Raw genomic sequence first — 27,361 nt, forward strand, 5'->3', positions numbered from 1 at the left:
GGAGAGAATTAGGGGAGGTTTAAATGAGGAAATTGCACCTGAGCTGAGACTAAAGGGAAAGAATTCTGTTTCAGATCTTTGCAAATAGTGTATTCCAGATATAATGGATATTTGCGAAAATGTATTGCAGGGAGAGATGACATGTCAAGTTTGAAACTGGTAGCCTAGCTTGATTATTCCATTGTGGGGGAAGGGAAGGGGAGCAGTGAAGGGCCATAATATGAAATAAGACAGGAGAAGTAGGACAGCCACATTTTGATGTACTTTTTAATGTCAAATTGTAAGTTTGAATTTTATCTTAAAGGTAATAGTGGGCCAATGAAAGTGCTGGAGAAGTGGAATTTGAGAACGAATCCCTAATCACTCCAATAATCTTTTAGCCTTCATCAATTTATTCAATTACTTTGTATTCAATCCAAAAACTTAATGAACATTTACTAAGGACATTCTTCTAGGCAGTAAGGTTAGCAATATAGGTGTTGTTTATAATTCTTCACTCTTTCTCTCACATTCACTTCAGGAAGGGGGTGATATCTTGTGAAGATTATTTTGGCAGGATGCATTTGGAAGCAGAGAGCTCTGTTATTGCTATTGTGCAAGAAAGAGATGAAAACTTGAAATAATTATTGGTTCTGAGAATGGAGAAAAGGGGATATTAGCAAAAAAATATGTTTAATAGGAAATTGCATATGGGAAGTAAAGACGATAGAAGTATTAAGGATAAGCCCGAGGTTATGAAATGGGGTAAGTGGGAGGATTGTGGTGCCTGAAACAAGAAGTAGGGAAGTTTAGAGAAGGTTCAGGTTTATGGAAGATGATAATGACAAGAGTTTGGATATACAGAGTTTTACATGATGATGAATCTAGAAGTTCACCAAAACAGGGTGGAGAGAACAAGACTGAGTATAATAGGAGTTGGAAATCATATGCTTTGAAATAATGATTGAATCCATGGACAACATGAGATCACTAATGGAAGAAACCAGCATAGAATAAAAAGAGAAGAGAGTCTAGGGCAGAGCTTTGGGAAACACTCATATTTTTTTTTAAGGCTTTTTTTTTGAAAGGCAGATGGGCTTAAGTGGCTTGCCCAAGGCCACACAACTAGGTAATTATTAAGTGTCTGAGACCGGATTTGAACCCAGGTACTCTGGTCTCCAAGGCCGGTGCTTTATCCACTACGCCACCTAGCTGCCCCTAAATACTCATATTTAAAAAGGGGAAGGATTCAGTTAAAAACTTTTTTTTCCCTAGACTTGGAGCTCAACATCTGATAAGTTTGTCAGTCAGCTTTTATTAAACACTTGCCAAGGATTGTGCTGAATAACAGGGATAAAAAGAAAGAAGAGACAGTCCTTGCTTATAGTCTAATGAGGGAAACAAGATCCAAACAACTAAGTACAAATTATATATATGTGTGTGTGTGTGTGTGTGTGTGTGTGTGTGTGTGTGTGTAAATATGTAAATGTCTATAACAAATTAGAGATAATCAACAGGGGGAAAGCACTAGAATTAAGGGGTTCTCAGAAAGGGCTAATTGCAGAATGTGGGAATTTATCTAAGCCTCAAAAAAAGCCAGAAAAGCTAGGAGTGGAGGTGAAGGGGACTTGGAGAACAGCCAGTACAAAGTCTCAGTCAGGCGATGAAGTGTCACATTTGAGGAATAGCAAGGAGATCAAGGAGACCAATGACATGGATCGCAGTTTACCTGTTGGGGTATAAGGTAGAAGGCTGGAAAGGTAGGAAGGTGACAGATTATAGAGGACTTTATAAACAGAGGACTTCATGTTTGATGAGAAATAAGACACAGGAGTTGATTTAATGGAATGGGTATGGGGTAGGGATTGTGGCAAAGTCAATCCTTGTTGGAGGGTAAATTTGACAGCTGAATGGAAGATGGGTTGAAGTAAGTGGAAATTAGGCAGGGGAATCAACCAACAGGATATTACAATAAACCAGGTGTGAAGAGATGAGGGGTCTATACTAGAGTTAGCACCATCCTGATGCCAGTGTGAATAATGTGAGATATTAGGAAGATAAAAATGATAGGACTTGACAAATGATTGGATATGGGGGGTAAGAGAGAAAGAGGAGTTCAGAAAGACACCAACATTACTATCCTGGATGCCTAGGAGAAGGCTACACTTTGCCCTTAGTAGGTGTTTACAGAGTGAACAGAGTAAATAAATGATTGGAACAATGGATAAAAACTAAGGATTGCTGAAGTTATTAGGCCTCAGTTAATAAAGCATCATGGGTTCATGCATATAAAGCTATAAGGGATATTGGGAGCCATCTAGTACAAACCCCTCATTTTATAAATGAAGAAACTTAAAGGTTAAATAATTTGCCCAAAGTCCCACAGGTAGGAAATAAATGAGCTAAGACTTTAACCTAGATCCTCTTATTTCAGAATCAGTATTTTCCCCACTATATTTTAGGAGTTTTAATTTGACATGAGACATAAATAGGAAGCAGTCCCAAAGTAGGCGCTTAAAAAGGAGGTACTTTGATAAACAGTGTTTGATGAGGATGATTTTAATTGGCTCTATTGAAAAGGAAGCAGAGAGACCAGAGGAGTAGTGTTAGTTCAGGTGAAGGAATATAAGGTAAGGGCCATTACAGTGTATCCAATAAATAATGCAAAAGGAGTCTCTGATGTACTGAATGAAGGGAGGCCCAAGAAAGAGGAGCCCCAGATGAAGTTAGGAGGTTGCAGATTATAGAAGGGTAAAACTATGCCCAAAGTGCAATAAAACTGTGTATATTCCCTTTGACCCAGCAATACCATTACTAGCCTATATACCAAAGAAATCATAAAAAGGGGAAGAGACTCACACGAACAAAAATATTTATAGCTGTTCTTTTTGTAATAGCAAAGTCCTGGAAATTAAGGAGATACCCATCAATTGGGTATGAATGTGAATGTGAAGCCTGGAAAGACTTAAATGAGCTGGTCTTGAGTGAAGTGAGCAGAAGCAGGACAACACTTTATACATTAACAGCAACATTGCAAGATGTTCAGCTATGATTGGATGCAGCTAATCTCAGCAGTTCAGAGATCAAGGAGAATCCTGAGAGACTTGTTATGGAAAATGTCATCCATATTCAGAGGGGAAAAAAAACTATGCAATCTGAATGAAGAACAAAATATATTATATTCACTTTGTTTTTAGGTTTTTGCAAGGCAGTGGGGTTAAGTGGCTTGCCCAAGGCCACACAGCTAGGTAATTATTAAGTGTCTGAGGCCGGATTTGAACTCAGGTACTCCTGACTCCAGGGCCAGTACTCTATCCACTGTGCCACCTGGATGTCCCCTATATTCACTTTTTAAAACTTGTTTTGTTTTTTCTTCTTTTTCTCATGTTTTCCCCTTGGTTCTAATTTTTCTTTCACAACAAGACTAATATGAAAATATATTAAACATGATTGTACATATCAGATTGTTCACTGCCATGGGAAGAGGGAAGGGGAGAGGATGATGGAAAACTGTGGAACTCAAAAGCTTGCAAAAGAATGAATGTAGAAAACCATGATTGCATATAATTGGAGGAAAAAATAAATTTTTTTTTAAAAAACCAAGCAATCGAGAAGAAAATTTTAAAAAGTATCCTCAGAGACTATTTAGTCCCAACCTTTCATTTTATAGAAAAACCTGAGATCTAGATTATGGGAAATGACACACATTCAAGTTGCACCAAAAATGACAGAGGCTCTTTACTTCTCTGTTCAAATGATTTATTCACTGTACCAGGTAATCCATGGGGAAGATACAGGGCTGATTTTTTTGTCCCAAATAAGAAAATTGGGGTCTGTGAGCAGATAATGTCATGGTATTTTTGTTTTTTTTTTCCCTCAACAGGTTTATTCACAGTAACTGTTACCAAGGAGTTTTATATGGCAGACTATGGAAGCAATGTGACGATGGAGCGCAACTTTGACACTGATGGACAAGTGGATGTTAAAGCATTAAGAGTCACTTGGGCATGGGCGGCTAGGTGGCGCAGTGGATAAAGCACTGGCCCTGGAGTCAGGAGTACCTGGGTTCAAATCCGGTCTCAGACACTTAATAATTACCTAGCTGTGTGGCCTTGGGCAAGCCACTTAACCCCATTGCCTTGCAAAAACCTTAAAAAAAAAGAGTCACTTGGGCAAAGGATGTAAAGAAAATTGTGAATTTTCCTAGTAAGCAGAAAGACCTGGAAATTCAAAGTGAGCATAATGGAAGAATGGCATTGTTAGAGGACCAGCTGTCCCTCAGGAAGGCCCTACTTCATATTAGAGATGTTCAAATAATGGATGCTGGCCAGTACAACTGTATACTTTTCTATGGGGATGTCTCTGTATGTCACTCTGTGAGTAAAAGTTTGGTTATCTTAAAAGCATGGACAAAAGTTCATGATGATATCTGAAGGTGGGTAAAGATATGTAAGGATAAAAGTGTGGATGTAGATATGTTCAAGAATATATGAGATCCCTTGAATCTTAGGCACAAAGGGCTCTAATTCTGGGCTTGAACAGATTTGGTTCCATTCCTGAGGAGGTCTGATCCAAAAATGAGACAGTCATTTTCTTATATTTTTTGGTTCATTATGTTCCTTACCTGAACTACAGGAATAAGCATGGTATGGTGGAAAGAATGACAGATTTCATGACTAATGACCTGCATTAAAATCCTGCCACTATCATTTATTAGCTGTGTGATATTGTGCAAATCACCAAACTTCTCTGGGCCTCAATTCCTCACCCATAAAATGAGGGGGATCAAACCAGATGACTGTTAGGATTCCTTCCAACTGTAAATCTATTTTTCTGTAATCTCTACAACAAAGCTTAGGTATGACTCATGTCTACAAACTCCCTTAAAAGGGATTATCATTCACCTTTCCAGAAAAGGGGGCACTCAATGTATAAAACAGCACATATAGGTTTGGGACAGAGAGTTGCTTCACAACAAAAGAAATGTTTAACATGCAAAAGGTTCAGAAGGGCTCATTAATACATATTTAAGAAATAAATTCTAACCCATTTCCTCAAATACACTCCAGGGTGTTGAACATATATATTATATTTACCTCAGATATGTATATTCCAAACAGAAACTCAATGTTCATATATTCTGGACAGTCCAGAATAAATGTCTCATCCTCCTAGAAGAGGTAAGTAATCTTTTTCTCCATAAAGGTTATAGTCACAGGGAACATCTCCTGCTGTTAAGCTAGTAGTTTCCAAATCATTGAAAGCACAAAATCTGAAAGTAGTAATCTCTTGGGACTGTTATTTGATCATTTGTGCTCAAGGAAAGAAGCACAAAGCAAAAGAGGAAGTCAAGAATTTGAGATCCCATCTCAGGTTCATCAAGGCAAGTGCCTGCTCTCATTGTCATGTTTATGGCTGCCATAGCTATTGCTAGGGGCAAGTGAGAGGTAGAAAAATATATTTTCCCTATCTCTGCCATGATATCTTTCCTGATTCTATCAATTATTAGTGCCCTTTCCCCCAAATGACACTGAATTTACCTGATATATGTATCAATGCAAACATTGATTTATCTCTATTTATTTTGTTTCCCCTTAGTTTAGGTAGACCCTAAACTTCTTAATAGAAAGAACTCTTTAGTCTTTGTATCTTTATTATTTAACACAATGACCATACCTACTAGGTCTTTGATAAATTCTGAATTCACTTAAGCTGTCCAACAGTGAAAGAGGATACTCCCAAAGAGTCTCTCATTCTTTCAGAATCCCATATTAGTAAAGGCTGAGTGGTCATCTTTGCTATGACTGATTCCTCCCTAAATACAATGGCTCCTAAACATCCTACCGCTAAGATTCTATGATAATACCATGAAAATTGCTTATCTTTTCTTAAGAAACTTGTCCTTAGCTCTACTCCCACGTTTTGTGGAAGGTGGTGAGAAACACTTCCATCTCATTTCTCAAACAAGTTGTGATTTTTGACAAGACTATGTATACATAGATACTGTTTTCCTGGATAGAACGTAAACTTTTCAAGGGCAGGAATTGCTTCATTTTTATTTTTGTAAACCCTGGCACATAATAGGTCCTTAACCTTATAATGAGACATAGGAGGTCCTTATTAAATGCTAGTTGATTGCTTTCCAAATCCTGATGTTATTTTCCTAACAAAGTGCATTCCTTTGTATTCTGTCCTCTCGGACTCCAATTCCTATCTCTAATCCACCCACTAGTCATTTTCTGACTAGTTTTGTTGCCTAGTTATTTCTATCATATCCAACATTTAGTGACTTCAGTTAGGGTTTATTGGCAAAGTTAATGGATTAAGTTTGCCATTTCCTTTCCCAGCTCATTTTATAGATGAGGAGACCCAACCAGGGTCTGAGTCTGGATTTGAATTCAGAACTTCCTAAATCCAAGTCCAATGCTCTATCTACTGCTCTACCTAACTGCCCTTCTGATTATTTTATTCAGTTAATAAAACTTTTATGGCAGCCTTCTTGGATCTGGCTTTTCTACTTTTATCCTTTTTTCTAAAAATGTATAGCAAGTCATCAATTCATATTGTACTATGTATACAGCGAACAATTTCTGTGGATGAAGTTGAGAATGATGATGGCTATGTTTGCCTAATGCTTTATTCGTAGGTTTGTAGTAATTCTACAGTCTAAGTGAGTGGTGTGAGTAGTCTAAGAATTAAATAAACTAAGACACTTTTCAGTCCTACCCAGCCAGCTAAATAAAACCAGCAATCCTATTATTTATTGCTTCCATTTCCAACTTTCCACTTTCTCTGTTCATTCCTATGCCTGAATAGGCTTCTACAAAAAGTATTCATTTAATCATACATTGATTAATTCAATAATCACAGCATATCTGTTGTGTGCAGAGCACTATTGTAGATGCTAGAAACAACAGATTTAGATAAAATTAGAGCCCCCAGCCTTTGTGAAGTTTACTCAATAGTAGTATCCATAATATTAATAGTAGGGAAAAAATACACAAACAATGACAGTCATAATACACAATATTATATGATTTAGAATATTAGAGAGTTACAAATCTCTTAATATGCTACTTCCTTAGAAAAAAAAGCCTTTTCTGTCTACCTGGAAGTCTGGAAATGATTTTCTCCACTTCTCACCCAATGACAACAAGAAAATCATGTTTACCACAATTTGCTAATGTACACAAATTAGGATGATATTTAATGAATTATTTTTAGCTTGATCCCTTGCTATATCATTGTCTCTGTATTGTATAATTTATCTTTGTATAAAATAGCTAACATTTATCTACTGTTTTATGATTTGTACAGAACTATATATTCTCTAATTTTATCCTCACAGGAACTCTGGGAGATAAGTAGTAACGTATTATCCTCATTTACAAATGAGGAAAATGGAGGTAAGGTAGAAGTTAAGTGACTTGCACAAGGTCATATAGTTAGTAAGTATTTGAGGCAAGATTTGTAATTGGATTTTCCTGACTCTAGGTACAGCACTCTATTTACTGAGTAACCAACAATACCAATAACTGTTTTTTAGGTCTTTAGTATCTAACTTTTTTGGTAACAATGCATCGAGTGGGGTAGTTAGGTGGTATGGTAGATGGAGCACCAGCCCTGGAGTCAGGAAGACCTGAATTCAAATGTAACCTCAGACACTTGATAATTACCTAGCTGTGTGACCCTGGGCAAGCCACTTAACCCCATTACCTTGTCAAAAAAACAAACAAACAACAATACATAAAGAATAATATGTTTTCTTATTAATTTCCCCCAGAAAAAAACTTTAGGTGAAACAGTTAAAAAGGGTGTTCTGAGGGTTTTAATTAATTTTTCAATTCAAAAACTACTTACTAGTCACCTATTATGTACAGAGATGGATTAAGTAGAAATATAATAATACATAAACATGAAAAATGATACAGTTCTTGCTCTCAAAGAACTTATGGTCTATGGGGAGGGAGGAAGGTCCATCACACATAATTTGGTATTAATACAGGGTAGTGTATGCAAAGGGAAAAGGAAAAATGCAGCTAAAGTGCTCTAGGAACCTTAATGTAATTATATTTGCTCTCCTGGCCATAGTGTCATTTGAAATCTAGGGTGATTACTATAGTTTCCTGACCATAAGCTCCTTATAGGGAAGAAACTGCTTCATTTCTGTCTAGCATACAGTAGGTGACTAATAAGTGTTTATTGAATTGAATTGAAAATTAATTAAAATCCTCAGGAAACCTTTTCAATTGTTTCAACTAAAGCTTTTCCTAGGAGCAACTAGAAAGCTCTATGAGGGCAAGGAAGCAAGAAATAAATGAAGTAGAAAAGGAAAACTTACTCCATTTTCATTTTTCCTTTGCCTAACTTCTTACAAGAAAATAAATACCCAAGTCATCAGAGTCCCAGGAAGCAATGAAATAGAGATTACCTGTCAGTCTAAAGGCTATCCTCTGGCAGTGATATCCTGGCTAAACATCAGTGAACCCTCAAATACCACCTACTAGAAGACCCCTGAGGGTCTCTATAACATCACCAGTGTCCTGAGACTAAAGGCAAACACCCATAGAAATGTCAGCTGTGAGTTCTGAAATCAAATTACCCAAGAAAGGACATCTGCTATTGTGGACACTGTTATAGGTAATCATTGAGTCCCCTCCCAAACATTGGCTGCCAGTGGAAAGGGGGTGTTGAGTAAATGCTTTTTGGCAACAATATGCAATCCTGGCAAGTTCAGTAACTTATTTCCAGAGACTTTAATTTCATCAGTTTCTTCCTTTTTCCTTGGGAAACCTAGACTCTTCCTGGTGATAACCCATATTCTGATGTCTCTTAGGCATTCCAGATCTGTTCTGACAATAATCCTGTGAGTGTTTTTATTCCTTTTTTACAGATGAGGAACCTGAAGCAAGGTGGCTGACTCATAATTGCACAGCTAGTAAATGTCAAAGTTGGCACACTCAAACTCAGGTTTCCTGAGTCTGAGTCCACAGCTCCTCTTTCCATAATACTTCTCAGGCTCTTAAAAAAAAATTTCACTGACTTTCCTTACAAGAGCCCTTGGCTCCAGGCAAAATGGTTTATTGCCCTCCAAACACTTCTTTATTTTTTTCTCAATCTCTCCTCTCTATTTACCTCATTTCTCTGCCTCTTTCAGCAAAGTTTTCCAGATGACTCAATCTTCCCTCCTCTACTGCCCAAGCTGGCAGATGTTTCCTTTTGTCTCTTCCTCAGGGTACCTTGTTTTGCTTGTTGGTATCTTCCTAAAATCTCAGCTCTGATATTTACCACCTATGTCATTTTGGGCAAATAACTTAAACCTTTTGTACTTTAGTTTCCTGATCTGCAAATTCAACTTGTAGGCTAGTTGATCTCTAAGGTCCTATCTAGTTTTAAATGCTTTGTATTAAAGGGACTTCCTCAGTACTTTTCCTGTCATATGGAGTCAGTCTTTCTAAGCCTCTGTTTTTTTTCATCTGTAAATTGGGATCATTAGATGCTACAGTGGATAGAGTTCTGAGTCTAGAATCAAGAGGATTGGAGATCAAATACAGCCTCAGATACTTACTAGCTGTGAGACTCTAGGCAAGTCACTTAACCTTTGTTTGTCTTAGTTTCCTCAACTGTAAAATGGAGATCCTGGAGAAGAAAATGGCAAACCACTCCTGTATGTTTGCTAGGAAAACCCCTTTTTATGATCCACTGGGGTCACAAAGAGTCAGACCTAACTAAAAAAATGGGTTAACAGCAAAAATGGGAATAGTAATGGATACAGAAAGCTATAGAAATGGAAGTAATAATAGTTACTATCATTATCCTTATTTCTACCCAACAAACTTACTCCAGACACCTAAAGTCCTTAAAAAAAAAACCCTAATCCCTCTTCTAGATGACATCCCTCATATATATATACATATATATATATGAAGGCTTATCCTTCCTTAAGTGTTCTTTTCTCCAGAATAAAACTTTCCAGTTCCTTCAACCATTCTTATGTGATATGTCAGAAATTGATATGACTCTTTCCTAGAGTACCCTTGATTATTTCTCTCTCTTCATACCTTCAAGGTTGCATCAGTGACTTTGATAATGTGTTCAGTATTTTCCTCTTTGACTATTGTGAACTCTAAAATCACTTGGTCATTTTCTCCCAAAGTTCCCAACACTTCCATGTCACCCACCAATTCCTCCTAGTTGGTGAGAATTAGATCTAGAATAGCAACTTTCCTCATCGCTTCCTCTTTTTTCTGGACAATGAAACTATTAACAGGTGAAACACTTGTTAGATACTCTGCTTGTCAGCAGAATGAAACCTCTAGAAGATATACAAATCATTATTATAATGTCTTGTTTCTGTACTAATTTTTTTTAATTTTCACTTTTTTTTGTTATTCTTAATTTAGAAAACATTTCAACAAACCTTTTCATTTACAAAGGAAGAAAATGTAGTGTTTTAAATAGAACCATGAATCTATCATGTACTGATTAGTTTTTTTAAATGTTTAATAAGGGGCGGCTAGGTGGCACAGTGGATAAAGCACCGGCCCCAGATTTGCCTTGCAAAAAAAAAAACCTAAAAAAATAAAATGTTTAATAAATACAATGTAATTTTAAAGCTGCCATGTTTGATTATGCTCTCTTTGTGCATTTGAATATATATTTTACAAGCACTTCTTTATTTCTTTTCTTCTATTTTTGGTATCTCTATAACAACCCTCTTTCTCCTCCCTCCCAAAATTTACCCTCCACCATCCCCAACCCTGGACAAAAAAAGGACTTTTTTAAACTTTACCTTGTAACAAATGAGCACAATCAAACAAAGCAAATCCACAAACATTGACTATGTCCAAAAACATATGTCTCATTCTGCATCTCTAGACCACCACTCCTCTGTCAGAAGGTAGGAAACGTTACTGATCACAGTTCTTAAGTTTTTCAAAGTTGTTTTTCAGTGACTAAACTGATCTAATGAATCTATTCATTTTGCTTAGCATTAGGTCATATAAGTTTTCCTGGACTTCTCTGACTTCATTCCTTTTGTTGTTTTTTACAGAACAAAGATATGATTCCTTTTACATTCCATGATTTGCTTAGCCATTCTCCAGTTGATGGGCACTCCCTTATTTTCCAGGTCTTTGGAGCAATACACACACACACACACACACACACACACACACACACACACACACACAAACACAATGCTGTTAGTGCTGTTCTAGATACTTATGTGCTTATGGGTCCATTCTTTCTTTGATCTCTGAATTTTTGTAATCTCTCTCAAGAGAATAACCAGGCTAGGTGGCACAGTGGATAGAGTACCGTCCCTGGAGTCAGGAGAAGCTGAGTTCAAATCTGACCTCAGACACTTAATAATTGCCTAGCTGTGTGGCCTTGGGCAAGCCACTTAACCCCATTGCCTGGCAAAAACCGAGAGAGAGAGAGAGAGAGAGAGAGAGAGAGAGAGAGAGAGAGAAAGAGAGAGAGAGAAACCAAGTGTATAGACCCACAATATTTCCCTCTCTGTTTATGTGGATATTCTGCCTTGTGTATACATACTACCTCAGGATAATGAGTTTTCATATCTTTTCTGACATAATGTTAGTACTATACCTCTTCTATCTGATCTTTTTTTTTTGGACTAAGGCAAAAACATCAATGATTCAATTAAATCCAGGAAGCTTTGTTAAGTACCTGCTCCATGCCTAACTTGTGCTGGGATACAAAGACAAAACTTAAATACTCTTTTCCCTCAAGAATTTTACTTTCTGTGAACATCATAGATGCTCAAAGAAAAATCTAGTGAATGTGACTGGTGCTGGTTCATTCCAATTCCAACACCCTTCTTTGATGAATTGTTTTGACATCTGTGCAAGGACAGGAAAACTCTATAGTGGTTGATAATGATTCTGTGGTTCTATGAATTTCCTGGTGTGATACTATCAATGTCTTCCCTGAAGTCATATCACCTAAACACTTCTTAATTTCTGTTTCCTAAAATGCCTCATGTGTTTCCACTTCATTGCACCAAGACTTGTTTGCCTCTTCTCTTCCCTTGCAAATCACCATCAGACATCTGCTCTTCACTTTTTAGGGTGACCACACTTCTCAAAATTGGAGTGGTTGACAGTTCTTCTCAGTGTATCACTAAGGAAAACAAAAATGGAAATTATGAACAAGTGTACCTCAACAGCTAATGGAATGACAAGATATATCCAAATTCTTGCAGTCATTATGTTACCATTAGCTATTTAGTGATATTTGGTGCCTTGGGTCATTATCTGTTTGTTTAAAACAGAATTTCTTCCTTGCAAATTAATTTTTAATTAATTAATTAACTTTTATTTTTTTTAATTTTTGTTTATTTTAAACTTAAATACAAAGCAAGCAAAGAAAAAATTCCCATGTACACAGCAGAACATAAGAAAGTTTTCAATATAAAATAATAAATTTCTATTTCAGGAAAGCTTATATAATAAAAAACACATTGTTTTCAATGCTGCTCAGCTTTTTTTAATCTTTGCAGATTTTTTATTGTTTTCTACTGTACACTTTTTTTAAAGAAATAAGTAAATGACTTATTCTCATTCACAAAGTATGATTGAGAATTGAGAAGTGAATCTGAATAAAGCCTGAATATGCACATTATATTTTTTGACTACATAAAACCACATATTAAAGTGCATTTGAACCCCCCCCCCCCAAGATTAAAAATTTGTAGTTTCCCCACTCTCATTCTTCAGGCCTACAAAGCAAGTCAAAACTCATATATTACTGTACACTTTTTACCTTATTTTTCCCCTCCTTGTCCCCCCCTCAAGAAGGCTACAATTAAGGTTGGGGATCTATGTATCTATCTACATATGTAGATAGATATATTTATAGTCAACATGTAGTAAATGCACATATACATATTATTATAAACACATATATACAATATATACTCTTACACACACATATATGTTTGTACTATGCTTATTTCTACTTGTCATCTATTTCTTTGAAGACAAATAGCCTCTTTCTTCATAAATCTAAGTCTTTTGTTTTTCTAAAGCAAACATCATTTTCTATATTACAGCAGTATTCCATTGTCTATGAAAGCTTTCCCTCAATTTTCTGTATTTCTTCTATTCTTGACTGCATTGATTTTATTTATATAAGAAAATTTTAATTTAAAATGATCAAAATTAACTATTTTATACTTCAACAATTCTCTCATCTTATAATAAAGTTTAAGTTCTGACATTCTTGAATCTGTTCCTTTTATATCTTTTTTTTCCCTTGGTTTCTTTTAAGTTTCTGAACTTTTGTTCTTCTAAATGAATTTTATTATATTTTCTAACTCAGTAAGATAATTTTTTTAGTAATTTAATTGGGATGGCAAAGAAAAATTATATTGGCTTTACCTAACCATGAATAAAAAAATTACTTCAACTATTTAGGTCTGAGTTTATTTGTATAAAAAACATTTTATGTTTATGTTCATAGAGTTCCTGTGTATGTTTCAGCAAGTATTCTCTCAAGCATTTCCTACCATCTAATTATTTTAATAGGCTAAAACAATATTAAATAATATTGATGACACATACTGTAGTTTCCTCATTTTTCCTTTTGATTAAATCTATTTTGCAAAAGTCCCTCCTTTATGCTCTCCTTCCTACCCTATTCCCTTGCCCTCTTATTTCTTTCTGAATTTATAAGATTTTTGTGCTTTTAGCTACATAGAGACAGAGATGAGAGAGAGAGAGAGAGAGAGAGAGAGAGAGAGAGAGAAAGGGGAGAAGGAGGGGGAGGGGGAGAGGTAATCATTTCTGATGAAAGTAAGGTTCCAGCACTAGCTTTCCTCCCTCCTACTGACTTCTTCAGTATCAATTTCTTTCATACCTCATTTGTATAGTTACTCCTTTTTATCTCTCCCTATACAGTTTTTTCAAAGCACCTCAACCTACTCTCAGTCCAAGTTTTCTTTCAAACTACCCAGATAATAATGACAGTCATAAAAATACTGATATTTTCATATATAAGAAATAAATAATTTTACCTAATTGAGTCCCTTATAATTAGTCTTTAATGTTCACCTTATGTTTCTCCTGGATGTTATATGTTGAATTCCCCTAAATTCTGTTCTTTTTGTCACAAATACCTAAAAATCTTTAACTTTTTTTCCCTTTTTTTTCAGGATTATCCATAACTCTTCTGGCATAGTTACCCTGGGTCATAACCCCAGCTTTTCTGCTCTATAAAATATAGTATTCCAAGACCTAAGGTCCTTCAATATGGTAATTGCTAGATCTTGTGTAATCCTTATTCTAGTTCTATGATATTTAAGTTTTTTTCTTGTTACTTTCAGTATTTTCTTCTTAACATGGTCATTTTGGATATGGCTAGGATAATCCTGTAAATTTTCCTCCTGGGATCTGTTTCAGGTGGTGATCAGTGGACTTTTTTTTATTTCTGCTTTAACTTCTTGTTCTAGAACTTCAGGGAAATTTTTCTTGATAATTTCTTCCAATATTGTTTCAAGAATATTTTTATTATAATTTTCTTTTTTTTTTTTTTTTTTTTTTTTGCAAGGCAAACGGGGTTAAGTGGCTTTCCCAACGCCACACAGCCAGGTAATTATTAAGTGTCCGAGGCCAGATTTGAACCCAGGTACTCCTGACTCCAGGGCCGGTGCTTTATCCACTATGCCACCTAGCCACGCCCACTGCGCCACCTAGCCGCGCCCTATAATTTTCAAGTAGTCTGATTATTCTTCTATTATTTCTTCTTGATCTCCAGATAAATTATTTTTCTGATGAGATGTTTTATATTCTCTCATTCCTTTGATTGTGTTTTATTATTTCTTAGTGTCTTAGAATGTTATTCTTTCCTTTGCCTGATTCTAGTTTTTGAAGAATTCTCTATTGCTAGTTGACTTTTCAAAATTTTTTTTTAGGTTTTTTTTTTGCAAGGCAATGGGGTTAAGCAGCTTGCCCAAAGCCACACAGCTAGGTAATTATTAAGTGTCTGAGATGGGATTTGAACTCAGGTACTCCTGACTCCCGGGCCGGTGCTCTATCCACTGTGCCACCTAGCTGCCCCCATAATTTTCTTGATCTTCTTGATTTACTCTTATTTTTCCCTTATTTTTCCTCGATCTACCTTATTTGATTTTTAAAGTCCTTTTTAAGTTCCTCCAAGAAGTCTTTTTTTTTTATTTGGGATCACTTGACATTTTATATTGAAAAAAGAATGGCTTTTTTTAGCTTCATTATCATCCTCTGAATATGAACCCAGATCTTCTCTGTCCCCATGGTAGCTATCTTTGGTTGGGTTCTTTCTCCTTTGCTTACTCATTTTATTTATTTATTTTTGTTATATTTTGTTTTAGCAGCTACTTATGATATTAAGTCCTAGTCCTGAGCTATGGGAATTATGTCCCAAGACTCAGAAGTTTCTTAATGTTATTTTCTGAGGTCTATCCTTGGGCTCCCTCTTGGAGTATAATCACCCCTAAGCCATGGTTAGGGTTCCCAACCATGCTGTCACACAAATGATCTTATTCCCAGTGGTTGCTCTGGTGGCTGCAAACTATAGCTCTCTTCGCTAACCTGGGAAGAAATAGGGACTGCTCAACCACAAGTATCCACAACCAAAAGAGTCCCTGCCCCTCACCACTGACTTCCCCAAGTGTGTGTCAGGTCCTAGTCCCTGAAGCCACAGTTCAGGACTGAGACTGATCAGTAACAGCAGAGATTGGTGTCTCTCAGTAGTGAAAGGTCCTTCAATCTTCTACTCATCTGTCAGATCCCCTTACACTATCAGTGACATAAAAGTTTCTAAGGCTGAGGCTGCAAACAAACCCCAAGTTGCCTCTAGGGCTTATTTGTTAATTCCGCAGAGTCAACCAGGAGGTGTTTGTACTTCACTCAATCCTAACCTTCATCCTGGGGTCTTTTCTAATAGTTAAGAGAACCTCTACTTTACTCTGACTTTTATTTGCTTCTGCTGTTCCACATTCCCTCTGAGGGGATGTTCTGTCTTTTCATGTTGAGAAATTTGGAGAGCTGAAAGTTTTCTGGTACACTCAGCCATCTTCCCAGAATTCTCCCCCCCCAAATACTATTACACCCGAGTCTTAAAAATCTTTATAGATGATAAACTCCTAGAGGTCCAAAACCAACTTTGTTTAACCCAGTTCAATTCAAATGGTATCTGATAAGAATTTAGCAGCACAGGTAGGTGACTTGAGATAAGTAGCCCAGGGTAGTTATTGATAGTGTATATCAGAATTCATATTGACATTGGCCAACTATTAACAATGTTCTCGTGTAACTTATTTCAGCAGATGAAAAGAAATCATCCCCAACTTACATTTTCATACTCACCTGCATCATCATCATCATCGTGATTTTTGTGATAGCCCTGATACTGCTTAGAAGATGGCAGAGTCCAAAGGTCTCTCACAGAACCAGTAAGCACCATTGCCTCTATGACTTGCTTTGATTCATAGTTTTAAAAAGGGCTAGACTTTGCTGGAGTCAGGAAATCAGGGGTTAAAATTTTGGCTCTGGTCCTTAATAGCTGAGTAAGTCACTTCATCTCCTTAGGCTCAGCATCTTCAATAAACCCTATTCATTAAGTTTGAACAATAGTTCAAGTATCTGTGATACTTAAACCCCACTCTGATCTGCTGTTTTCATTTGATGTTCTCAAAGTCTTTTCCCCAAACTAATTGGTGTTGATCTTTGGAAAGCAGATATGTGTTTTCCTTTTTAAAAAAATTTTTATTTGGGGCAGGGTGGGGGAGAAATGATCTATTCCCTTTAGACATGACTCATATGTTCTGCTCATTCTCTGATCCAAAGCTACGTTAGTGTTCTTGAGAGCAAGATGTTAGTGATCCCCCCATATTGGTCAGGGTTAGCCTTTCAGAATACATGGAAGGGACCTCAGCTGCTATCTCCACTAATCCTTACTACCTTTGACAATAACAAAGAACTCATTATTTTCTATTTCTATTTCTATTTATTCTATTTCTATTTATAGACAACTCTGATTCTTGGAAATTTTTCCTTATTCTGAGGCAAAAATCTATTCATGCAATGGTCACACATTTTCCCCAGTTCTGCTGCTCTAAGGTCAAGGTAAAAAAAGTCAAATACTTTTTTCAAGTGTCAGAGTTCAGGTTGCACAACTTCCAGTCCAATGTTCATTATAATAGAGATTATGTACCGAGCACCCTCAGGTGTTCCCTACCAGGAAAGCTCAGATTATTTGATTTGAATTTCCCTGCAGAGTTCATCTCTGTCACCACTGTTAGATTTCCTAGAAAATCCTTGTAGGGATTCCCCCCCCCCCATAATTTGAGTTAGATAGTTATACATGAATAGAAATAAAAACCAAAGAGACACCCTGCATGGTCTTTCTTTTCTTTCATCCTGCAGCCCCCCCCCCACCTTAAACCTGTCCTGAACTCATGGACCAAGTAGGAAAAGCAAGTTCCTTTGACTGCAAAATGGAAAACCAATCATAATGTCAGTAGTGCTCAATGCCAGAATTAGAGCCAGAGAACCTAGTGTCTTGTTCCAGATCTTCCATGACCCACCTTTGTGATACTTAGAGTCACTTGCCCCTTCCCGAGTATTCATCACTGTCATCTCTAAGACTAAGTGGGGGGGGGGGGGCAGCTAGGTGGCTCAGTGGATAGAGCACCAGCCCCAGAGTCAGGATTACCTGAGTTCAAATCCGGTCTCAGACATTTAATAATTACCTAGCTGTGTGGCCTTGGGCAAGCCACTTAACCCCATTGCCTTGCAAAAACCTTAACAAAAAAAAAAAGACTAAGTGGGTAGCTTAAAGGTTCTTTCTGGCTCTAGATCTTAAGATATCTTTAGTTCTAGCTAGTAGATTTGGGTCCTGTATGTTTGCCACTGGTTTTTATGGGAGGCCTCTGTCTGAAAAACCAACAGGAGAGTTGGGAGGGTATGTCTGGTACTTTCCTAAACAATCTGTTTATCAAAACCAAGATGATCCCTCTAAAGGACCAAAGCCCTAGTTCCCTATTCCAAAATAAAGAGGAAAACAATATGTACTATCATGTGAAACTCCAACTGGGGAAATTATCTTGATTCGATTTTGTTGTTTCTGTTTGTTTTATTAGCTTACTCATTATTTCTATATTCAAGTTTATCAAGAGATAGAACTCCATCTTTGTCCATTAGTTTGCTAATGACTGTAGTCACAAGGGTTTAGGGCAATATACCATAAATCCATAGAAATGAGGACTGGAAGAGACCTTGAGTCCCCACTACTTCCTCTGTGAAGTACATAGAACTGGAAGGGGCAAAAGGAGGATGGAAAAAAAAGGAGGGGGTCAAGAGAAATCTTTGTATTAAAGAGAAAGAATTCTAGGACAGCCCTGTTTGGCAGAAACCATACAGAATTTGTTTCCTAGTGGAGTTACTGCCAGACTTAGCATTATCACTAGCTCTCCTTGTTCCCCATATTCTACCTTCCACTGACAAAAAATGATTTCAAAAACTCTACCTTATAATAAACAAGCACAGTCAAACAAAACAAATCCACACATTGATCGTGTCCAGAAATATATATTGACCTTTTGTCAATTCTGTCCATGATGACCTCTAGTCCATCATCTCTGACTGAAGGCCATAATAATTGCTCCTCATTTTAGGAAGAAGCAACACAGCCTTATGTCCCTGCAGTATTTGAGAAATATAATAATAATAATGATAGCAATGATTTTTACTGTAGTAACTCACGTGTAGATAGCACTATTAAGTTTTGCAAAAGCGCTTTCTATTTACCCAGAATGGTCATGCAGTTAAATAACTTTCCTCTCACCTATTCCCCAATAATCCATCATATATATATATATATATATATATATATATATATATATATATATATATATGTGTGTGTGTGTGTGTGTGTGTATATATATATATATATATATGCTAAACATAAAATATCATATAAGGTATCCATGTCTTCATGAATTGTTTAAATATAGAGATGCAGTTCATTGGAGACATGGATAAATATCTCTAGAATCTGGCCTATCCCTCACCAAGGGAGACTGATTTCTTTCTCAAGAGAATCATGTTTGTTCCTCTTCTTACTTATCTTCTACAGTGGAATCAGATTGGAATTATATCTCTCCCTCTTCCCCCTCCCCAAATATCTCTAGTGGTACAATATTTAGGGGTTTGACAATATTACATAGGGCTAACTTTGAGAGTTGGATCCAGTCTGTGATCTCAAATCAATGTGAATATTTCAAATTTGATTAATAAGCACTTTTTTTGGTTCTGTCACAGGTTCACAGGAAATAGAACTGGGAGGGACCTTAACAGTTATTATTTCAACTCCTTAATTTTTTAGACAAGGAAACTGAAGCCCCCAAAATTCTTGCTTCGGATTTCAGGGTAATCATTAGCAAAGTCAGGATTGGACCCTGAGAATCCAAATCCAATATTCTTTCCACTACAAATTACTATGTAATCGTTTAATTTCCTTTCCTGAAATTAAAATACTTTTTCTTCTTAGTGCTAATAAAACCTTGATTTATTTCTCTCTCCCAGTAACAACAGACCACTCTACTGCCATGCTAAAAAGGGAAGTGAACTTAACTATATAAGTGAACAGTCTTTTTCTTTTTTTCACAACTTATTCTCTTATCAATACAAATCAGGAAATATGTCACTGTTCTAAAAATAAACAATGAGAAACTGAACAGTTTTATACCATAAATTGGATCTTCCTGCTATATATATATATATATAGCTGTTTGTTGGCCAAGATACTTTTTGTCATGGAAGATCAGTTGTGGTTTAGTAGAATCAACAGTGGATTTGGAGTCAGGATACTGTCCCTGGCCCAGTCCAGTCATTTACTAGCTATGTGTCCTTAGACAAGTTAACTTTTCTATTGCTGGATTGGCTAGTGGAGGTCATAATACCCTCTCTACCTTCCTACCTTTTAGGGTTGTATGTGTATGCATGCGACTCAAATGAGAAAATGTGCAAACTATTTGCTATAGAAATATCATGTCAGTTCTTGTTATCATTACATAATTGCTATGAGAACAATAAGCATTTATTATTCAGTTCTAGGGGATTCATAGAATTCCCTGGGGAGCAAGGATGGTTTCTGTAACATAGTAGCATCAATGTCAGTCAATTGTTAGAATCTCTAGTTCACAATCCCGAGTCCTAGCACAAGAAGATATAACAGTCAGATTTTGCATCTTGAATGCTAGAATTGGTTGGGAATATATAGTTTAATCAATAGACTGAGACATTACGTTATATATTTTTTATTTTAAAGTGCTCTAATACATTTTCTCATTTGATCTTCACCTCAATCCTCAGAAGTACATGCAAGTATAACTTTCATGGTAGAAATACAACTTCATTTTCAAGGAAGGAATTCAACATCGTCTTCTTGGGCTACCTTCAAACCTCAGGATGTGAGGTTCATCCATCACGGCCTCTAAATTGTGTCATTTACCAAAAGGCATTTTTTATTGCCCTTCCAAGATATTTCATATTGGTTTTTACAAAAGTTGGTGCTCACATTCTGGTTGGTCTCCTCTCCTCAAATCCCTTTTCTTTCCATTCCATCCTTCACTAAGCTGCCAGTGACCTTTCTTAAAGAAAATCTGAGGGGCAGCTAGGTGGCACAATGGATAAAGCACTGACCCTGGATTCAGGAGGACCTGAGTTCAAATTCAGCCTCAGACACTTAATAATTACCTACCTGTGTGACCTTGGGCAAGTCACTTAACCCCATTTGCCTTGTAAAAACAAACAAACAAACAAAAGGCAAAAAAGAAAATCTGACTCAATCCCAAACGACTCATGATGAAAAATACTATCTGCCTTCAGAGAAAGAATGCTGTTGTCTAAAACCAGACTGTAGCATACCATTTTTCATTTTCTCTCTCACTTTCCCTTTCTTTCTTTCTGTCTTTCCATTTCTTTTTCAAATCTTTTTGCACAAAATGACTAATATGGAAGTGACTGAGCACATCTAGCCTATATCAGATTCTTAGGGAGGAGGGAGGTCAGAGGTAGGGATAGAATCTGGAATTTAAAAGTTCAAAAAACCCCCAAAATTGGAGCAGCTAGGTGGTGCAGTGGATAGAGCACCAGCCCTGGAGTCAGGAGTACCTGAGTTCAAATCCAGCCTTAGACACTTAATAATTACCTAGCTGTTTGGCCTTGGGCAAGCCATTTAACCCTATTTGCCTTGCAAAAAAAAAATTTAAAAAAACCCAAAATGTTAAAAGAAAGGAGATAAATAAATAAATAAATAAATAAATAAAATAAAAATAAAAGAGAGGAAAATAAAATATTATTTCTTTTAAAAAGTCTGACCATTTCACTCCCTCCCATTATTCAATAAATTCCAGAGGCTCCTGTTTCCAATAGAATTAAAGATAAAACCCTCTATTTGATTTTTAATGTCCTTTATAATCTGACCCATTCCCTAACCTTTCCAGTTTTCTTATGTCTTACTCTAATCCATGAATTTAACTTTCCAATGACTCCTTCCCCACTCCAACACTTTTTCTGACTAATATCCCTTGCCTGTAATCCCCTCCCTCTTAGCCTTGCCCTCCTGACTTCTTTGACTTTAAAATTTAGCTCAAGTTCCACCCTCTTCAAGACACTTCCTCTTCTAGCTGCTAGCACTTTTCTCTTTGAGATCAGTTCCCTTTTAGATTGTATATAATTTGCATTTACATAATTATTTCCATGTTATCTTTCCTTAAAACTGTGAGCACCTTGAGAGAAGGACATATGTTTGCTTTCCTTTATATTTGATCCACTTAGTGTGAAGCCTGATACATAATAAATGCTTAATAGATGTTTATTGGTTGACTAACTATGGAAGTTAAGGGACCTGCCCAGAAGCATTCAGGTAGTATGTAAGAAAAGAATGACTCAAATCCAAGTCCTTTGAATATTGAACTAATGCTCTTTCCACTAGTTTTTTTGGAATTGGAGAGCCTGGCAAATGGCCAAGAATATTGGAGAGGACGTGAATATGACTCTCCCCCTCATTGTGAAACAAGCAGCTCTTGTCTTCCTGAGAAAGTGGTGTTTCCTTTACCAGTCATTTCTACCAGTCATTTGATCCTATATGTGAGTTCAGAATTAAATCAATATTCATTTTAAAAGTCATACGTAATTTCCACATAATTTGAAATCACATTAGAATTAGGACTGGAAAGGACCTAATCTAACCATGTCCATCATCCCTACAAATATCTCCACTGAACAGACAAAGGAATTAATTCAGGGATTAAGCAACAGACCAGGATTTCAATCCAAATCTCATATGCTCCAATCCAGTAAGGATTTATTAAACACCTCCTTCTGTGTAATGACTGTGTTCACTGCTGGGGACACAAAGGCAAAACAAAAGCTAATTTCTGTCCCTTCAAGGAGCTAGGAAGATGCAAGTAGCAAAAAAGAGAGGCAGAGTGGATGGCTCTGTATTCAGAGTGATAGGCTTGGAATCTGGAAGATCTGAATTTCAATACTGCCCATGTGATCATGGACAAGTCCTATAACATGCCTTAGTTTTCTTGTCTGTAAAAAGGGGGTGAAAATACTAAACCTCACCAGATTTGTGTGACAAAACTTCATGTAAATTTCTTTGTATAACTAAAAGTACCATAAAAATGCTGGCTATTATTATTCAACATATATGGAGATGTAATTGAGGTGGGAAAGAACCTCCAAAAAGGTGGGGGAGGTGCAGTTGTGGAATTCAGAACCTTTTCTCCTAAACCCTTTCACCCTGAACTTGGTGACTCCAGGTTTGCATGCAAGGTTGATTTGGGGCTTTTTATTTATTTCTGTAGATTCCTTTCTCACCTCATTGCCTTCTCCCTTTTCAAGCTGTATGTAAAACATCTGCGCCCCTGAAAGAATGTAGGAGCCAGAGACCAAAGAGCATGTGTAGCCTGATAACCACTTTGCTAGACATAGATTAAAAACATGAGATTTTAAGTAAAACTGGAAAGAACCAGCAGTCAGAATGACTAGAAACTTGAAAGGATCAAAACTTTTTATCCAAATACTGAAATGGAAGTGACTTCTCAAGAGACTTATAAGAATCATGAGATTAATTCCCAGCCTGGTGAATTCTGATATAATGCACTATTTTCTTGGTCACTGACTAATAAGGAATTGAAATATTTTACCAGTGAGCTTGACCTTCAGAATTAGATAGATGTGGAAATGCCCCCAAAGTATTATATGCATCTCATTGGAAATAAATTTACCGAATCCTGTTTGCATAACATTCTCAGATTTATTTATCTTTCTTCACTCATTAGATGTAATTGTATAATAAACATAAAAATAGTACTTACTTCTCATTGATAGCCCCAGCCCCAACTTTGGAATAATCTTTAAGACTACAAAAGTCAATGATTCTCTCCAGCTCTGTGACCCTGACATTGAGTTGTCTCAGGGCTTATGAATAATGTCTAGAGCTCACTCTTTTTTAAAAAAATTATTTATTTTTCCAACAAAATGTTAAGATAGTTTTTGACAATCATCTTTTTGATAAGGTTTTGATTTCCACATTTTTCTTCCTTTCTTCCCCCCTTCCCCTAGATAGAGAGTACTCTAATGTAGGTAATAGATGTATAACTTTATTAAACATATTTCCATATCAATCATATTATTTATTTTTAGGTTTTTGCAAGGCAAATGGGGTCAAGTGGCTTGCCCAAGGCCACACAGCTAGGCAATTATTAAGTGTCTGAGACTGGATTTGAACCCAGGTATTCCTGACTCCAGTGCCGGTGCTTTATCCACTATGCCACCTAGCCTCCCCTCAATCATATTATTAAAGAAGAATCAGAACAAAAGAAAAAACCATGAGAGGAAAAAATCATAAAACATAAAACAAATTTTAAAAATTGAAAATAATATGTGGTTTGTATTCAGACTCCATAGTTCCTTCTCTTGATGTGGAGGATATTTTCCATCACAAGTTCATTATTATTGTCTTTGATTATTGTACTGCTGAGAAGAACAAGTCCATCATAGTTGATCATCATATAATGTTGCTGTTAATGTGTACAATGTTCTTCTGGTTCTTTTCAATTTCCTAAGGCTCCTCTGAATCCTCATGCAAGTCTTTCCAGACTTTTCTGAAGTTCATCAGCTCATGATTTCTTACAAAACAATATTACTCCATCACATTCATATACCACATTTTGTTAAACCATTCCCCACTTGATAAGCATCCCCTCAATTCTTTGCCACTAGACAAAGAGCTGCTATAAATATATGGAGATCACTCTTATGCAAGACTTTCACATCCTAGATCAGATGGACTCCATTCTGTGGAGTTCATATTTTATCTCCTCTTTTGTAGGGGGTAGTTGTTTGCCCTTCAAAACAGATCCCACTGTACAATAAGCTATAGTGGTCCCATATTGCCTATGGAATAAATTACAAACTCCTTAAACTATAATTTAAAGCCCTCCACACTCAGCTCAAATGTACCTTTCCTGCTTTATTTTATGAACTCTCTTCCAGGAAGTCTATGTTTAACAAACATTCAACAATTTTTAAGCCCTTCATTTTGCCAACCATTATGTTAGACACTGGCAATACTGGCAATACAATGATAGAGATGATACAAACCATCCCTTAGGAACCATTGGGCCCTTTCTTTTCCTCTTTCTTTGAAGAACAAATATTCCTGGGAATAATCACACTTTTGTGATCAGTTAAAGACAGCCCAGCAAGACGATAGAATGAGATGGACTGGATGAGGAAAGTTGGAAATACCTATTTCACAGTTTTGTCTGGGTGGGGGGCTGAAAGGGATTAGGAAAACAAGGTTTGCAAAAGGTCCTTTCTGTGGCTCTTTTTGCACCAACTGTCCTGTACACTCAGAACATTCAGTGCTTATCCAGTTCCTCATTCTTCATCTCAAAAGTGATATTCCTAATGTTGTCAGGAAGTTGAGTTATTCATTCTGTTCCTAATATAGTCTAGGAAAGGCAATACCATAATTCCCTTTCAGAACACATTCCAGTTTGTTAAGAATATATCTATTTGAAAAGTTTTCCTTGTGTCCTTTTGGATGTTGCTATTCCCTCTTATATTTATGTAATTAGTTATGAAGTCAATCAGTTGATCAGTCAAGTATTTAAGTGTTGATTATGTCCTAGGAACTGTGCTAAGAATTGGGAATACAAAATAAAGGTAAAGCCTGTCCCTGCCCTCAAGTGCAGGCACTGGCTACTTGAGTTCTTATCTGTCTATGAGGAATCATTATTCAGACTCGGGAAAGCAAGGGTGAAAAGAAAATAAAAAATGTATTAAAAGAAGTTACAACAAATAAGAAAATGGTAGGTAAAGAAAGACAAAGACAAAAGAACAGATTGGGCCAACAAGTCAGAGAAGACTGGCCAACCCTGAGCGGGTGTCCAACCCAGGTTTTTATGTCTTGCCTCTCATCCAGAGGGCAGAAGGTGAACTCCCTTTCCCTTACTGGACCTGGAATTAGGTAGAAGGTGAAGCCTAAGGAGATCAGGATACAAATTTTACATTAAACAGTGAATCAACAGTAGTCAATTTACATCAAGATTGGGGATCTCCACCTAATTTGATAAGATTAGCAGCCTTTAAGATTACAAATTTTGTTTCTGTTACAATCATAATTTTTCTATATCTTTTCCATGGTAGTCAATATACATCTCCACCCAATTTCTACATTCACAATTCTCTTCATCTTTCCCAAGCATCACAAGGAGCTTACATTCAAATAGGTAAGACAACATGTAGAATAACTAGGTAGATATAATAGAGTATATAGAAGATAATCTTAGAGGGAAAGGCATTGTTAATTGAGAAGATCAAGAAAATCTTTGAAAGTGGAATCTGAGCTGAATCTAAAAAGAAATCAGGAAAGCTAAGAGACATAGATGAGGGCTAGCAGATTTTAGGTATATATAGGACAGTCAGTGAAAAGTAAGTAAGATGTCTTTGATCTCAAAGAAGACCATGACATCAGGGAAGAGATATCATGACATGCTCAATGAAAAGGCGGGGAGAATGGAATGGAGTGTTGTGTATGAGGAACAAATTGACAAGTATAGTCAAGTATAAGATATCAGGCTATGAAAAAGCTTTAAGTGAAAAACAGAGGACTCCATATTTGATTCTAGCAGTAATAGGGAACCACAGAGGTTTTTTTTTATATATAGGGGAATTAATATGATCAACATTTCTCTTTAGGAAAAAAATCACTTTGGCAGTTAAGTGGAGAGTAGATTGGAGTGGGGAGAAATTTGAAGTAGGGAAATATAGTACAATATATATATCTATTGCACTGAGGGCCTAAATTAGAGTGTTGACTGTGAGAGAGGAGAAAAATGAATATACATACAAGAAACATTGTAAAGGTAGAAATTACAAGATTTGATTGAGTGAGAGAGAGAGAAAGCCAAAGATGACTCTGAAGTTGCCATCTTGGATATCTGGAAGGATTTCGGTACTTTCACCAGTAATGAGGAAGATCAAAAGAGGGAAGAATTTGGAGGAAAAAATAATTAATTCTGTTTTGGACATTTGAATTTGAGATGCTTACATTATATCCAATTTGCAATGACCAAAAATTGGTGATGTGAGACCATAGCTGATGAGAGACTATAGTCTGATAGATAGACCTAGAAATCATCTGAACCCATAGAAGCCATTGAGATCACCTTCTAAGAAAGGATAGAGGAAAAAGAAAAGAGGATCCAGGATAATGTCTTGGGGGATTACTCATCATTAGTAAATGATAGGGATGGAGAAATCACATGGGTATTCCACCAAAGCAATTGTGGATCATTTTTTCTTTTTCCTTTATCTTATCTCAGAATGGAGAAGTAGAAAGGAGAGAGCATATCCAGGAAGAAGTACTCAACAGTGTGAAATGCTGCAGAAAGGTCAAGAAGTATGAAACTGAAGAAGATTTGACAAGTATGAGGTCATTGGCAACTTAAGAAAGTCTAAATTTTGGTACCATTTTTATTCATCATCTTCCATTCTTCCTATTAAAGGAAAATAAAACTTCTAAGACCGGCTATTTTCTAGAATCACATATGTCAGAGAAGAAGGGGACCTTAGAGATCATTTTTTCCAGTGAAGAAACAGGTTTAGAGATGTGAGGTGACTTGCCCAAGTGAATTAGAAATTAAATGAAATTCCAAACATCTAAAATACTAGACTAGTTGCTAATAAAATCAGAAGGGGCAGATGAATTGTATATGGATGTAGAAAGGGAGTAGCAATGGCCCCAGGGACACAAACTTCTCTGACAGTGAGGCTACCTTTAGAGAGAGAGAATAAAA

At 36.4% G+C, this 27,361-nt stretch overlaps 1 protein-coding gene across 1 annotated transcript in view; it reads left to right on the plus strand.

The window, feature by feature from the left end:
- Nucleotides 1–689: 689 nt before the first annotated feature.
- LOC141496478 (programmed cell death 1 ligand 2-like) overlaps nt 690–27,361 on the plus strand; it is a 103,093-nt gene continuing 76,421 nt past the window's right edge. The window contains 5 exon segments of the mRNA XM_074199009.1: nt 690–744; nt 3,863–3,990; nt 4,158–4,384; nt 8,348–8,619; nt 16,304–16,432. Coding sequence (XP_074055110.1) covers nt 690–744; nt 3,863–3,990; nt 4,158–4,384; nt 8,348–8,619; nt 16,304–16,432 — 811 coding nt within the window.

This window comes from Macrotis lagotis, chromosome 8, assembly GCF_037893015.1.
Source record: "Macrotis lagotis isolate mMagLag1 chromosome 8, bilby.v1.9.chrom.fasta, whole genome shotgun sequence".
Taxonomy (NCBI): domain Eukaryota; kingdom Metazoa; phylum Chordata; class Mammalia; order Peramelemorphia; family Peramelidae; genus Macrotis; species Macrotis lagotis.